General features: G+C 43.7%; 1 protein-coding gene across 1 annotated transcript in view; it reads right to left on the bottom strand.

Annotated features, from left to right (window-relative positions):
- Window positions 1-1,610: 1,610 nt before the first annotated feature.
- LOC109886933 (sister chromatid cohesion protein PDS5 homolog A-like) overlaps window positions 1,611-15,744 on the bottom strand; it is a 66,895-nt gene continuing 52,761 nt past the window's right edge. Inside the window, 6 exon segments of the mRNA XM_031817915.1 lie at window positions 1,611-1,767; window positions 2,030-2,188; window positions 14,072-14,195; window positions 14,424-14,584; window positions 15,081-15,186; window positions 15,289-15,404. Of these exon segments, the coding sequence (XP_031673775.1) occupies window positions 1,666-1,767; window positions 2,030-2,188; window positions 14,072-14,195; window positions 14,424-14,584; window positions 15,081-15,186; window positions 15,289-15,404 (768 nt within the window). The 3' untranslated portion in view covers window positions 1,611-1,665.

Raw genomic sequence — 15,744 nt, 5'->3', positions numbered from 1 at the left:
GTGTATAGAGTGTAGTTACCTCAGGAGGAGAGATGTGTATAGAGTGTAGTTACCTCAGGAGAGATATGTAGAGTGTAGTTACCTCAGGAGAGATATGTATAGAGTGTAGTTACCTCAGGAGAGAGATATGTGGAGTGTAGTTACCTCAGGAGAGATATGTATAGAGTGTAGTTACCTCAGGGGAGAGATATGTATAGAGTGTAGTTACCTCAGGAGGAGAGATATGTGGAGTGTAGTTACCTCAGGAGAGAGATGTGTATAGAGTGTAGTTACCTCAGGAGAGATATGTATAGAGTGTAGTTACCTCAGGAGGAGAGATATGTATAGAGTGTAGTTACCTCAGGAGAGATGTGTATAGAGTGTAGTTACCTCAGAGAGATGTATGTATAGAGAGTAGTTACCTCAGGAGAGATGTGTATAGAGTGTAGTTACCTCAGGAGAGATATGTATAGAGTGTAGTTACCTCAGGAGAGATATGTATAGAGTGTAGTTACATCAGGAGGAGATATGTGGAGTGTAGTTACCTCAGGAGGAGAGATGTGTATAGAGTGTAGTTACCTCAGGAGGAGAGATATGTATAGAGTGTAGTTACCTCAGGAGAGATGTGTATAGAGTGTAGTTACCTCAGGATAGATGTGTATAGAGTGTAGTTACCTCAGGAGAGATATATATAGAGTGTAGTTACCTCAGGAGGAGATATGTGGAGTGTAGTTACCTCAGGAGGAGAGATGTGTATAGAGTGTAGTTACCTCAGGAGGAGAGATGTGTATAGAGTGTAGTTACCTCAGGAGAGATGTGTATAGAGTGTAGTTACCTCAGGAGGAGAGATGTGTATAGAGTGTAGTTACCTCAGGAGAGAGATATGTAGAGTGTAGTTACCTCAGGAGAGAGATATATAGAGTGTAGTTACCCCAGGAGGAGAGATATGTGGAGTGTAGTTACCAGGAGAGATATGTATAGAGTGTAGTTACCTCAGGAGGAGAGATATGTAGAGTGTAGTTACCTCAGGAGAGATATGTAGAGTGTAGTTACCTCAGGAGAGATATGTATAGAGTGTAGTTACCTCAGGAGAGATATGTATAGAGTGTAGTTACCTCAGGAGAGATATGTATAGAGTGTAGTTACCTCAGGAGAGATATGTATAGAGTGTAGTTACCACAGGAGGAGAGATGTGTATAGAGTGTAGTTACCTCAGGAGAGATATGTATAGTGTGTAGTTACCACAGGAGGAGAGATGTATAGAGTGTAGTTACCTCAGGAGATATGTAGAGTGTAGTTACCTTAGGAGGAGAGATATGTATAGAGTGTAGTTACCTCAGGAGAGATATGTAAGTGTAGTTACCTCAGGAGAGATATGTAGAGTGTAGTTACCTCAGGAGAGATATGTAGAGTGTAGTTACCTCAGGAGAGATATGTAGAGTGTAGTTACCTCAGGAGAGATATGTAGAGTGTAGTTACCTCAGGAGAGATATGTAGAGTGTAGTTACCTCAGGAGGAGAGATATGTAGAGTGTAGTTACCTCAGGAGGAGAGATATGTATAGTGTAGTTACCTCAGGAGAGATATGTAGAGTGTAGTTACCTCAGGAGAGATATGTAGAGTGTAGTTACCTCAGGAGAGATATGTAGAGTGTAGTTACCTCAGGAGAGATATGTATATAGTGTAGTTACCTCAGGAGAGATATGTAGAGTGTAGTTACCTTAGCCAGCACCTCAGGAGAAACTTCTTCGTCAGATGTCCACAGCTTCCCATTTTTGTTTCCTACAGACTGGAGACACACTCTTTACAATCCCTGTCTTTAGGTGACCCAAGCACTAGCATCGGTGTGTAGATACATGGATTTATGTGTGTGTGTGTCAGTGTGTGTGTGTGTGTGTGTGTGTCAGTGCGTGTATTAATGATTAGTGTTTGTGTATTTTTGTGTATTCATGATCAATGTGTGTGTGTGTGTATTTTTGTGTCAGTGTGTGTGTGTGTATTTTTGTGTCAGTGTGTGTGTGTGTGTGTGTGTCTTCGCTCCCAAAACCCACCCTGTCATTCATGAGCAGGTCCTTGACGATGAAGTTGGCCACGATGGCCTTCATGGGGGAGGCAAACTGATCTGGAGCCAGTAGAGAGATATGACCCAGACTGACCAGGGGGGTTATCAACTGTTCTGGGACGTCAGCGTTCAGACTACGAGAGAGAGGCTGGGGAGAGGAGAGAGGTGGTTAGAGAGAGAGAGGCTGGGGGAGAGGAGAGAGGTGGTTAGAGAGAGAGAGGCTGGGGAGAGGAGAGAGGTGGTTAGAGAGAGAGGCTGTGGGAGAGGAGAGAGAGGCTGGGGGAGAGAGAGAGGTGGTTAGAGAGAGAGAGCTGTGTGGGAGAGGAGAGAGGTGGTTAGAGAGAGAGAGGCTGGGGGAGAGGAGAGAGGTGGTTAGAGAGAGAGAGGCTGGGGGAGAGGAGAGAGGTGGTTAGGGAGAGAGAGGCTGGGGGAGAGGAGAGAGGTGGTTAGAGAGAGAGGCTGGGGAGAGGAGAGAGGTGGTTAGAGAGAGAGAGGCTGTGGGAGAGGAGAGAGGGGCGAGAGCAGAACCAAGTTTTCCTCTAGGATTTTGCCGTTTCTCAGCTCCATCCAGTATCTTTTATCCTGAACAACTCCCTAGTCCTTGCCGATACCCATACCCATACCATGATGCAGCCACCACAGAGGCTGGGGAGAGGAGAGAGGCTGGGTAGGTAGGGAGGGGGAAGGAGGGAGAGGAGAGGGGGTTTCCACACACATCACTGAATAACTGCCTCCGTATTTTCAAGCATGTTGGTGGCTGCATCATGGTATGGGTATGCTTGTCATCAGCAAATACTGGGGAGTTTTTCAGGATGAAAATAAACAGAACAGAGCTAAGAACAGGCAAAATCCTAGAGGAAACCTGGTTCAGTGCTTTTTCACCAGATACTGGGAGAGGAATTCACCTTTCAGCAGGCAATAATCTACAAACAAGACCACATCTACACTGGAGTTGCTTAGCAATAAGACACTGAATGTTCCTGAGTTGGCCGAGTTACAGTTTAACTTAACCCGTTTGTAATCTATGGAAAGACGTAAATGGCCGTCTAGCCATGATCCCCAACATCTGGACAGAGCTTGAAGAATTATACATGGGCTAATCATTTACAATCCAGGTGTTTAAAGCTCTTAGAGACTGTTGGGGGAGAATCAGAATTAGTGAGGTAAAATTAGAGACTGTTGAATCAGAATCAGAATTAGTGAGGTAACATTAGAGACTGTTGGGGCAGAATCAGAATTAGTGAGGTAACATTAGAGACTGTTGAATCAGAATCAGAATTAGTGAGGTAACATTAGAGACTGTTGGGGCAGAATCAGAATTAGTGAGGTAACATTAAAGACTGTTGGGGCAGAATCAGAATTTGTGAGGTAACATTAAAGACTGTTGGGGCAGAATCAGAATTAGTGAGGTAACATTAGAGACTGTTGGGGCAGAATCAAAATTAGTGAGGTAACATTAGAGACTGTTGGGGCAGAATCAGAATTAGTGAGGTAACATTAGAGACTGTTGGGGCAGAATCAGAATTAGTGTGGTAACATTAGAGACTGTTGGGGCAGAATCAGAATTAGTGAGGTAACATTAGAGACTGTTGGGGCAGAATCAGAATTAGTGAGGTAACATTAGAGACTGTTGGGGCAGAATCAGAATTAGTGAGGTAACATTAGAGACTGTTGGGGCAGAATCAGAATTAGTGAGGTAACTTAGAGACTGTTGGGGCAGAATCAGATTTGTGAGGTAACATTAGAGACTGTTGGGGCAGAATCAGAATTTGTGAGGTAACATTAGAGACTGTTGGGGCAGAATCAGAATTTGTGAGGTAACAGAGACTGTTGGGGCAGAATCAGAATTAGTGAGGTAACACTAGAGACTGTTGGGGCAGAATCAGAATTAGTGAGGTAACATTAGAGACTGTTGGGGCAGAATCAGAATTGGTGAGGTAACATTAGAGACTGTTGGGGCAGAATCAGAATTAGTGATGTAACATTAGAGACTGTTGGGGCAGAATCAGAATTAGTGAGGTAACATTAGAGACTGTTGGGGCAGAATCAGAATTAGTGAGGTAACATTAGAGACTGTTGGGGCAGAATCAGAATTAGTGAGGTAACATTAGAGACTGTTGGGGCAGAATCAGAATTAGTGAGGTAACATTAGAGACTGTTGGGGCAGAATCAGAATTGGTGAGGTAACATTAGAGACTGTTGGGGCAGAATCGGAATTAGTGAGGTAACATTAGAGACTGTTGGGGCAGAATCAGAATTGGTGAGGTAACATTAGAGACTGTTGAATCAGAATCAGAATTAGTGAGGTAACATTAGAGACTGTTGGGGCAGAATCAGAATTAGTGAGGTAACAGAGACTGTTGGGGCAGAATCAGAATTAGTGAGGTAACATTAGAGACTGTTGGGGCAGAATCAGAATTAGTGAGGTAACATTAGAGACTGTTGGGGCAGAATCAGAATTAGTGTGGTAACATTAGAGACTGTTGGGGCAGAATCAGAATTAGTGAGGTAACATTAGAGACTGTTGGGGCAGAATCAGAATTAGTGAGGTAACATTAGAGACTGTTGGGGCAGAATCAGAATTAGTGAGGTAACATTAGAGACTGTTGGGGCAGAATCAGAATTAGTGAGGTAACATTAGAGACTGTTGGGGCAGAATCAGAATTTGTGAGGTAAACATTAGAGACTGTTGGGGCAGAATCAGAATTTGTGAGGTAACATTAGAGACTGTTGGGGGCAGAATCAGAATTTGTGAGGTAACAGAGACTGTTGGGGCAGAATCAGAATTTAGTGAGGTAACACCTAGAGACTGTTGGGGCAGAATCAGAATTAGTGAGGTAACATTAGAGACTGTTGGGGCAGAATCAGAATTGGTGAGGTAACATTAGAGACTGTTGGGGCAGAATCAGAATTAGTGATGTAACATTAGAGACTGTTTGGGGCAGAATCAGAATTAGTGAGGTAACATTAGAGACTGTTGGGGCAGAATCAGAATTAGTGAGGTAACATTAGAGACTGTTGGGGCAGAATCAGAATTAGTTGAGGTAACATTAGAGACTGTTGGGGCAGAATCAGAATTAGTGAGGTAACATTAGAGAACTGTTGGGGGCAGAATCTGAATTAGTGAGGTAACATTAGAGACTGTTGGGGCAGAATCAGAATAGTGAGCTAGGCATTAGAGACTGTTGGGGCAGAATCTGAATAGTGAGGTAACATTAGAGACTGTTGGGGCAGAATCAGAATTAGTGAGGTAACATTAGAGACTGTTGGGGGCAGAATCTGAATTAGTGAGTAACATTAGAGACTGTTGGGGGCAGAATCAGAATTAGTGAGGTAACATTAGAGACTGTTGGGGCAGAATCAGAATTAGAATATCAGAAGGGGAGGGGGACAGAATGGATCAGAAGGCAGAATCAGAATTAGTGAGGTAACATTAGAGACTGTTGGGGCAGAATCAGAATTAGTGAGGTTAGATCATTAGAGACTGGTTGGGGCAGAAATCAATTAGTGAGGAACATAAGGACTGTTGGGAGGCAGAATCAGAATTAGTGAGGTAACATTAGAGACTGTTGGGGGCAGAATCAGATATTAGTGAGGTACATTAGAGACTGTTGGGGCAGAATCTGATTAGTGAGGTAACATTAGAGACTGTTGGGGGGCAGAATCAGAATTAGTGGAGGTAACATTAGAGACTGTTGGGGCAGAATCAGAATTAGAATATCAGAAGGGGAGGAGGACAGAATGGATCAGAAGGGCAGAATCAGAATTAGTGAGGTAACATTAGAGACTGTTGGGGCAGAATCTGAATTAGTGAGGTAACATTAGAGACTGTTGGGGCAGAATCAGAATTAGTGAAGGTAACATTAGAGACTGTTGGGGCAGAATCAGAATTAGTGAGGTAACATTAGAGACTGTTGGGGCAGAATCAGAATTAGTGAGGTTAACATTAGAGACTGTTGGGGCAGAATCAGAATTAGTGAGGTAACATTAGAGACTGTTGGGGCAGAATCAGAATTAGAATATCAGAAGGAGGACAGAATGGATCAGAAGGCAGAATCAGAATTAGTGAGGTAACATTAGAGACTGTTGGGGCAGAATCAGAATTAGTGAGGTAACATTAGAGACTGTTGGGGCAGAATCAGAATTAGTGAGGTAACATTAGAGACTGTTGGGGCAGAATCTGAATTAGTGAGGTAACATTAGAGACTGTTGGGGCAGAATCAGAATTAGTGAGGTAACATTAGAGACTGTTGGGGCAGAATCAGAATTAGTGAGGTAACATTAGAGACTGTTGGGGCAGAATCAGAATTAGTGAGGTAACAGAGACTGTTGGGGCAGAATCAGAATTAGTGAGGTAACATTAGAGACTGTTGGGGCAGAATCAGAATTAGTGAGGTAACATTAGAGACTGTTGGGGCAGAATCAGAATTAGTGAGGTAACATTAGAGACTGTTGTGGGCAGAATCAGAATTAGTGAGGTAATCATTAGAGAGCTGTTGGGGCATAGAATTAGGAGGTAACATTAGAGACTTGGGCAGATCAGATAGTGGGGGTAACATTAAGAGACTGTTGGGGGTCAAGAATCAGAATTAGTGAGGTAAACATTAGAGACTGTTGGGGCAGCACATCAGAATTAGTGAGGTAACATTAGAGACTGTTGGGGCAGAATCAGAATTAGTGAGGTAACATTAGAGACTGTTGGGGGCAGAATCAGAATTAGTGAGGTAACATTAGAGACTGTTTGGGGCAGAAATCAGAATTAGTGAGGTAACATTAGAGACTGTTGGGGCAGAATCAGAATTAGTGAGGTAACATTAGAGACTGTTGGGGCAGAATCAGAAATTAGTGAGGTAACATTAGAGACTGTTGGGGGCAAGAATCAGAATTAGTGAGGTAACATTAGAGACTGTTTGGGGCAGAATCAGAATTAGTGAGGTAACATTAGAGACTGTTGGGGCAGAATCAGAATTAGTGAGGTACATTAGAGACCTGTTGGGGCAGAATCAGAATTAGTGAGGTAAACATTAGAGACTGTTGGGGGCAGAATCAGAAATTAGTGAGGTAACATTAGAGACTGTTGGGGGCAGAAATCAGAATTAGTGAGGTAACATTAGAGACTGTTGGGGCAGAATCAGAATTAGTGAGGTAACATTAGAGACTGTTGGGGCAGAATCAGAATTAAGTGAGGTAACATTAGAGACTGTTTGGGGCAGAATCAGAATTAGTGAGGTAACATTAGAGACTGTTGGGCAGAATCAGAATTAGTGAGGTAACATTAGAGACTGTTGGGGCAGGAATCAGAATTAGTGAGGTAACATTAGAGACGTTGGGGCAGAATCAGAATTAGTGAGGTAACATTAGAGACTGTTGTGGGCAGAATCAGAATTAGTGAGGTAACATTAGAGACTGTTGGGGCAGAATCTGAATTAGTGAGGTAACATTAGAGACTGTTGGGGCAGAATCAGAATTAGTGAGCTAGCATGAGAGACTGTTGGGGGCAGAATCTGAATTAGTGAGGTAACATTAGAGACTTTGGGGCAGAATCAGAATTAGTGAGGTAACATTAGAGACTGTTGGGGCAGAATCTGAATTAGTGAGTAACATTAGAGACTGTTGGGGCAGAATCAGAATTAGTGAGGTAACATTAGAGACTGTTGGGGGCAGAATCAGAATTAGAATATCAGAAGGGGAGGGGGACAGAATGGATCAGAAGGCAGAATCAGAATTAGTGAGGTAACATTAGAGACTGTTGGGGCAGAATCAGAATTAGTGAGGTAACATTAGAGACTGTTGGGGCAGAATCAGAATTAGTGAGGTAACATTAGAGACTGTTGGGGCAGAATCAGAATTAGTGAGGTAACATTAGAGACTGTTGGGGCAGAATCAGAATTAGTGAGGTAACATAGAGACTGTTGGGGCAGAATCAGAATTAGTGAGGTAACATTAGAGACTGTTGGGGCAGAATCTGAATTAGTGAGGTAACATTAGAGACTGTTGGGGCAGAATCAGAATTAGTGAGGTAACATTAGAGACTGTTGGGGCAGAATCAGAATTAGAATATCAGAAGGGGAGGAGGACAGAATGGATCAGAAGGCAGAATCAGAATTAGTGAGGTAACATTAGAGACTGTTGGGGCAGAATCTGAATTAGTGAGGTAACATTAGAGACTGTTGGGGCAGAATCAGAATTAGTGAGGTAACATTAGAGACTGTTGGGGCAGAATCAGAATTAGTGAGGTAACATTAGAGACTGTTGGGGCAGAATCAGAATTAGTGAGGTAACATTAGAGACTGTTGGGGCAGAATCAGAATTAGTGAGGTAACATTAGAGACTGTTGGGGCAGAATCAGAATTAGAATATCAGAAGGAGGACAGAATGGATCAGAAGGCAGAATCAGAATTAGTGAGGTAACATTAGAGGACTGTTGGGCAGAATCAGAATTAGTGAGGTAACATTAGAGACTGTTGGGGCAGAATCAGAATTAGTGAGGTAACATTAGAGACTGTTGGGGCAGAATCTGAATTAGTGAGGTAACATAGAGACTGTTGGGGGCAGAATCAGAATTAGTGAGGGTAACATTAGAGACTGTTGGGGGCAGAATCAGAATTAGTGAGGTAACATTAGATGACTGTTGGGGCAGAATCAGAATTAGTGAGGTAACAGAGACTGTTGGGGGCAGAATCAGAATTAGTGAGGTAACATTAGAGACTGTTGGGGCAGAATCAATTAGTGAGTAACATTAGAGACTGTTGGGCAGATCAGAATTAGTGAGGTAACATTAGAGACTGTTGGGGCAGAATCAGAATTAGTGAGGTAACATTAAGAGACTGTTGGGGGCAGAATCAGAATAGTGAGGTACACATAAGACTGTTGGGGCAGAATCCAGAATTAGTGAGGTAAACATTAGAGACTGTTGGGGCAGAATCAGAATTAGTGAGGTAACATTAGAGACTGTTGGGGCAGAATCAGAATTAGTGAGGTACATTAGAGACTGTTGGGGCAGAATCAGAATTAGTGAGGTCACATTAGAGACTGTTGGGGCAGAATCAGAATTAGTGAGGTAACATTAGAGACTGTTGGGGCAGAATCAGAATTAGTGAGGTAACATTAGAGACTGTTGGGGCAGAATCAGAATTAGTGAGGTAACATTAGAGACTGTTGGGGCAGAATCAGAATTAGTGAGGTAAACATTAGAGACTGTTGGGGCAGAATCAGAATTAGTGAGGTAACATTAGAGACTGTTGGGGCAGAATCAGAATTAGTGAGGTAACATTAGAGACTGTTGGGGCAGATCAGAATTAGTGAGGTAACATTAGAGACTGTTGGGGCAGAATCAGAATTAGTGAGGTAACATTAGAGACTGTTGGGGGCAGAATCAGAATTAGTGAGGTACATTAGAGACTGTTGGGGCAGAATCAGAAATTAGTGAGGTAACATTAGAGACTGTTGGGGCAGAATCAGAATTAGTGAGGTAACATTAGAGACTGTTGGGGCAGAATCAGAATTAGTGAGGTAACATTAGAGACTGTTGGGGCAGAATCAGAATTAGTGAGGTAACATTAGAGACTGTTGGGGCAGAATCAGAATTAGTGAGGTAACATTAGAGACTGTTGGGGCAGAATCAGAATTAGTGAGGTAACATTAGAGACTGTTGGGGCAGAATCAGAATTAGTGAGGTAACATTAGAGACTGTTGGGGCAGAATCAGATTAGTGAGGTAACATTAGAGACTGTTGGGGCAGAATCAGAATTAGTGAGGTAACATTAGAGACTGTTGGGGCAGAATCAGAATTAGTGAGGTAACATTAGAGACTGTTGGGGCAGAATCAGATTCGTGGAGGTAACATTAGAGACTGTTGGGGCAGAATCAGAATTCGTGAGGTAACATTAGAGACTGTTGGGGCAGAATCAGAATTCGTGAGGTAACATTAGAGACTGTTGGGGCAGAATCAGAATTCGTGAGGTAACATTAGAGACTGTTGGGGCAGAATCAGAATTCGTGAGGTAACATTAGAGACTGTTGGGGCAGAATCAGAATTCGTGAGGTAACATTAGAGACTGTTGGGGCAGAATCAGAATTCGTGAGGTAACATTAGAGACTGTTGGGGCAGAATCAGAATTAGTGAGGTAACATTAGAGACTGTTGGGGCAGAATCAGAATTAGTGAGGTAACATTAGAGACTGTTGGGGCAGAATCAGAATTAGTGAGGTAACATTAGAGACTGTTGGGGCAGAATCAGAATTAGTGAGGTAACATTAGAGACTGTTGGGGGCAGAATCAGAATTAGTGAGGTAACATTAGAGACTGTTGGGGCAGAATCAGAATTAGTGAGGTAACATTAGAGACTGTTGGGGCAGAATCAGAATTAGTGAGGTAACATTAGAGACCTGTTGGGGCAGAATCAGAATTAGTGAGGTAACATTAGAGACCGTTGGGGCAGAATCAGAATTAGTGAGGTAACATTAGAGACCGTTGGGGCAGAATCAGAATTAGTGAGGTAACATTAGAGACCGTTGGGGGCAGAATCAGAATTAGTGAGGTAACATTAGAGACTCGTTGGGGCAGAATCAGAATTAGTGAGGTAACATTAGAGACCGTTGGGGCAGAATCAGAATTAGTGAGGTAACATTAGAGACCGTTGGGGCAGAATCAGAATTAGTGAGGTAACATTAGAGACTGTTGGGGCAGAATCAGAATTAGTGAGGTAACATTAGAGACTGTTGGGGCAGAATCAGAATTAGTGAGGTAACATTAGAGACTGGTTGGGGCAGAATCAGAATTAGTGAGGTAACATTAGAGACTGTTGGGGGCAGAATCAGAATTAGTGAGGTAACATTAGAGACTGTTGGGGCAGAATCAGAATTAGTGAGGTAACATTAGAGACTGTTGGGGCAGAATCAGAATTAGTGAGGTACATTAGAGACTGTTGGGGCAGAATCAGAATTAGTGAGGTAACATTAGAGACTGTTGGGGCAGAATCAGAATTAGTGAGGTAACATTAAGACTGTTGGGGCAGAATCAGAATTAGTGAGGTAACATTAGAGACTGTTTGGGGCAGAATCAGAATTAGTGAGGTAACATTAGAGACTGTTGGGGCAGAATCAGAATTAGTGAGGTAACATTAGAGACTGTTGGGGCAGAATCAGAATTAGTGAGGTAACATTAGAGACTGTTGGGGCAGAATCAGAATTAGTGAGGTAACATTAGAGACTGTTGGGGCAGAATCAGAATTAGTGAGGTAACATTAGAGACTGTTGGGGCAGAATCAGAATTAGTGAGGTAACATTAGAGACTGTTGGGGCAGAATCAGAATTAGTGAGGTAACATTAGAGACTGTTGGGGCAGAATCAGAATTAGTGAGGTAACATTAGAGACTGTTGGGGCAGAATCAGAATTAGTGAGGTAACATTAGAGACTGTTGGGGCAGAATCAGAATTAGTGAGGTAACATTAGAGACTGTTGGGCAGAATCAGAATTAGTGAGGTAAACATTAGAGACTGTTGGGGGCAGAATCAGAATTAGTGAGGTAACATTAGAGACTGTTGGGCAGAATCAGAATTAGTGAGGTAACATTAGAGACTGTTGGGGCAGAATCAGAATTAGTGAGGTAACATTAGAGACTGTTGGGGCAGAATCAGAATTAGTGAGGTAACATTAGAGACTGTTTGGGGCAGAATCAGAATTTGTGAGGTAACATTAGAGACTGTTGGGGCAGAATCAGAATTGGTGAGGTAACATTAGAGACTGTTGGGGCAGAATCACCGAATTAGTGAGGTAACATTAGAGACTGTTGGGGCAGAATCAGAATTAGTGAGGTAACATTAGAGACTGTTGGGGGCAGAATCAGAATTAGTGAGGTAACATTAGAGACTGTTGGGGCAGAATCAGAATTAGTGAGGTAACATTAGAGACTGTTGGGGCAGAATCAGAATTAGTGAGGTAACATTAGAGACTGTTGGGGCAGAATCAGAATTAGTGAGGTAACATTAGAGACTGTTGGGGCAGAATCAGAATTCGTGAGGTAACATTAGAGACTGTTGGGGCAGAATCAGAATTAGTGAGGTAACATTAGAGACTGTTGGGGCAGAATCAGAATTAGTGAGGTAACATTAGAGACTGTTGGGGCAGAATCAGAATTAGTGAGGTAACATTAGAGACTGTTGGGGCAGAATCAGAATTAGTGAGGTAACATTAGAGACTGTTGGGGCAGAATCAGAATTCGTGAGGTAACATTAGAGACTGTTGGGGGCAGAATCAGAATTAGTGAGGTAACATTAGAGACTGTTGGGGCAGAATCAGAATTAGTGAGGTAACATTAGAGACTGTTGGGGCAGAATCAGAATTAGTGAGGTAACATTAGAGACTGTTGGGGCAGAATCAGAATTAGTGAGGTAACATTAGAGACTGTTGGGGGCAGAATCAGAATTAGTGAGGTAACATTAGAGACTGTTGGGGCAGAATCAGAATTAGTGAGGTAACATTAGAGACTGTTGGGGCAGAATCAGAATTAGTGAGGTAACATTAGAGACTGTTGGGGCAGAATCAGAATTAGTGAGGTAACATTAGAGACTGTTGGGGCAGAATCAGAATTAGTGAGGTAACATTAGAGACTGTTGGGGCAGAATCAGAATTAGTGAGGTAACATTAGAGACTGTTGGGGCAGAATCAGAATTAGTGAGGTAACATTAGAGACTGTTGGGGCAGAATCAGAATTAGATATTTGATCAATTAGATATTTTATATATATAATAATGCCTATGTGGGATATTTGTCATTAGGATGATTTCTTTGGATGATACTGTTGGCAGTTTGCAGTTATCCCTTCTTCTCTGCTAGGGCTTAGTCACTAGGGGCCCAGAGAGGGGAGAGGTCAGGCTTGTCTTCATATGTCAATGGATCTGTTAAACCATGTGATGATATGCAGAATATCAGAAGGGGAGGAGGACAGAATGGAGGCTTGTCTTCTTCTGGGAATGTGTCTGTCACTATTGTATGTCTCCTCTGAGGTTGCCCTTATCTTGACCTAGTATATGACCTAGGACCTAGGAGGCTCACTATTGTATGTCTCCTCTGAGGTTGCCCTTATCTTGACCTAGTATATGACCTAGGACCTAGGAGACTCAGTGTTGTATGTCTCCTCTGAGGTTGCCCTTATCTTGACCTAGTATATGACCTAGGAGGCTCACTATTGTATGTCCCCTCTGAGGTTGCCCTTATCTTGATCTAGTATATGACCTAGGACCTAGGAGGCTCAGTGTTGTATGTCTCCTGAGATTGCCCTTATCTTGATCTAGTATATGACCTAGGACCTAGGAGGCTCAGTGTTGTATGTCTTCTCTGAGGTTGCCCTTATCTTGATCTAGTATATGACCTAGGACCTAGGAGGCTCAGTGTTGTATGTCTCCTCTGAGGTTGCCCTTATCTTGATCTAGTATATGACCTAGGACCTAGGAGGCTCAGTGTTGTATGTCTCCTGAGGTTGCCCTTATCTTGATTTAGCATATGACCTAGGACCTAGGAGGCTCAGTGTTATATGTCTCCTGAGGTTGCCCTTATCTTGATCTAGTATATGACCTAGGACCTAGGAGGCTCAGTGTTGTATGTCTCCTCTGAGGTTGCCCTTATCTTGATTTAGCATATGACCTAGGACCTAGGAGGCTCAGTGTCTTTTCAGATCTTGTCCAGGAGGGGGTGTATTTGAGGAGTATCTAGAATTGACAATTGATATATGCCATTGGATGAGGTAATGTTTTGGTCCTATGTGGTACCAAACTGAATGATAATTTATAGCTAATGCTATCTAGCTATGGGCTACTCCTCTCTCTCAAGTAAAAGGATCTTTGTGAACTGTTCCTAAGATTGTTATTCGTCGAGAGGGGGGCCGAGATGGGTGTGTCTTGGTTATAAATGATACTAAGAACTGTTTTGTAAGCAGAGAAGATAGACTAGCAGAGAAGGGATAACTGCCAACAGTCCAAAATAAATCATCCTAATGACAAATATCTCATGTGTGTGTGTGTGTGTGTGTTACCTCAAAGATCTGCGCCAGCTGGACCTCCTTGTTACAGAAGATGGCGTGGATACAGTGGACAGCCTGTTTGGCCTGGTGGGGGGTCCCACGTTTGGCCTTCTGATGAAGGACTGGGATCAGGGTCCTGGGGGGAGGAGAGGAGGTTAACAGACTGACTACAGTCATGGACCCTTTACCCCATAAATTAACTATCCACACAGTCTCTCCCTCCCTCCCACCCAATCGCCCCCTCCCTGCCTCCCCCTCCCTCCCTCCCTCCCTCCCTCCCTCCCTCCCTCCCTGCCTCTCCCTCCCTCTCCCTGCCTCCCTCCCTCTCCCTCCCTCTCCCTCTCCCTCCCTCTCCCTCTCTCACGATCGTATCTGCTGTAGTTCGGTCTCTATTTTCTGTCCCGTGTTCCTGAAGATCTGAATGGCCGCCTCGGCCACCTTGTCATCCTCCATCTTCAGACACTGAAGCAGAGACTCATACGTCTCAGCAGAGTGGAACGCTGTGGGGTGGGTGAAGGACAGAACCTGGAGGAGAGGAGGAAGAGGGGGGGAGGAAAGGACGAGGAGAAGGAGGAAGACAAGGAAGAGGAGGAGAGAAGAGAGGAGAGGTGGAAGACAAGGAAGAGGAGGAGAGAAGAGAGGAGAGGTGGAAGACAAGGAAGAGGAGGAGAGAAGAGAGGAGAGGTGGAAGACAAGGAAGAGGAGGAGAAAGACAAGCAAAAGTTAATCTGTCCATTCATCCACCAGTCCCCCCCCTCCCCTCGTCCCCTCCCTCCCTCCCTCTCCTCCCCTCTCCTCGTCCCCTCCCTCCATCCCTCTCGTCCCCTCACTCCCTCCCTCTTCTCCCCTCGTCCCCTCCCTCCATCCCTCTCGTCCCCTCCCTCTCCTCGTCCCCTCACTCCTCCCTCTCATCCCCTCCCTCCCTCTCTCATCATCCCTCCCTCTCTCATCATCCCTCCCTCTCTCATCATCCCTCCCTCTCTCTTCATCCCTCCCTCTCTCTTCATCCCTCCATCCATACCTTCAGTAGTTCCAGCCCAGAGCGGATGGCAGTGTCTGGTGTGACACCTTCCTCATCATCATCAGCCGTTCCCTCGATAGACTTATTCAGCAGCTTGACCAGAGCACTGAGCAGAGAGACATCACATATAACATTATATAACCTCTTATTCAGCAGCTAGACTAGAGCAGAGAGCAGATATAACCACACACACACACCATTTATTTACCTGATGGCCTCGGAGTCGATGTGGACGGGAGCGATGCGTTCCAACAGGAACTTCACCATCTCCAGGAAGGGGTTGGTGGGTTGCTTAGGGAACGTCAGTTTACGAGTAATCTCCCTCTGAAATACACGATCAATATCTAACTGGTAATCTCCCTCTGAAATACACGATCAATATCTAACTGGTAATCTCCCCTCTGAAATACACGATCAATATCTAACTGGTAATCTCCCTCTGAAATACACGATCAATATCTAACTGGTAATCTCCCCTCTGAAATACACGATCAATATCTAACTGGTAATCTCCCTCTGAAATACACGATCAATATCTAACTGGTAATCTCCCTCTGAAATACACGATCAATATCTAACTGGTAATCTCCCCTCTGAAATACACGATCAATATCTAACTGGTAATCTCCCTCTGAAATACACGATCAATATCTAGCTGATAATC

Source organism: Oncorhynchus kisutch, unplaced genomic scaffold (genome assembly GCF_002021735.2).
Source record: "Oncorhynchus kisutch isolate 150728-3 unplaced genomic scaffold, Okis_V2 scaffold1198, whole genome shotgun sequence".
Taxonomy (NCBI): domain Eukaryota; kingdom Metazoa; phylum Chordata; class Actinopteri; order Salmoniformes; family Salmonidae; genus Oncorhynchus; species Oncorhynchus kisutch.
Note: the sequence above shows the minus strand (reverse complement) of the source record. Positions and strands in the feature narration are given on the sequence as shown.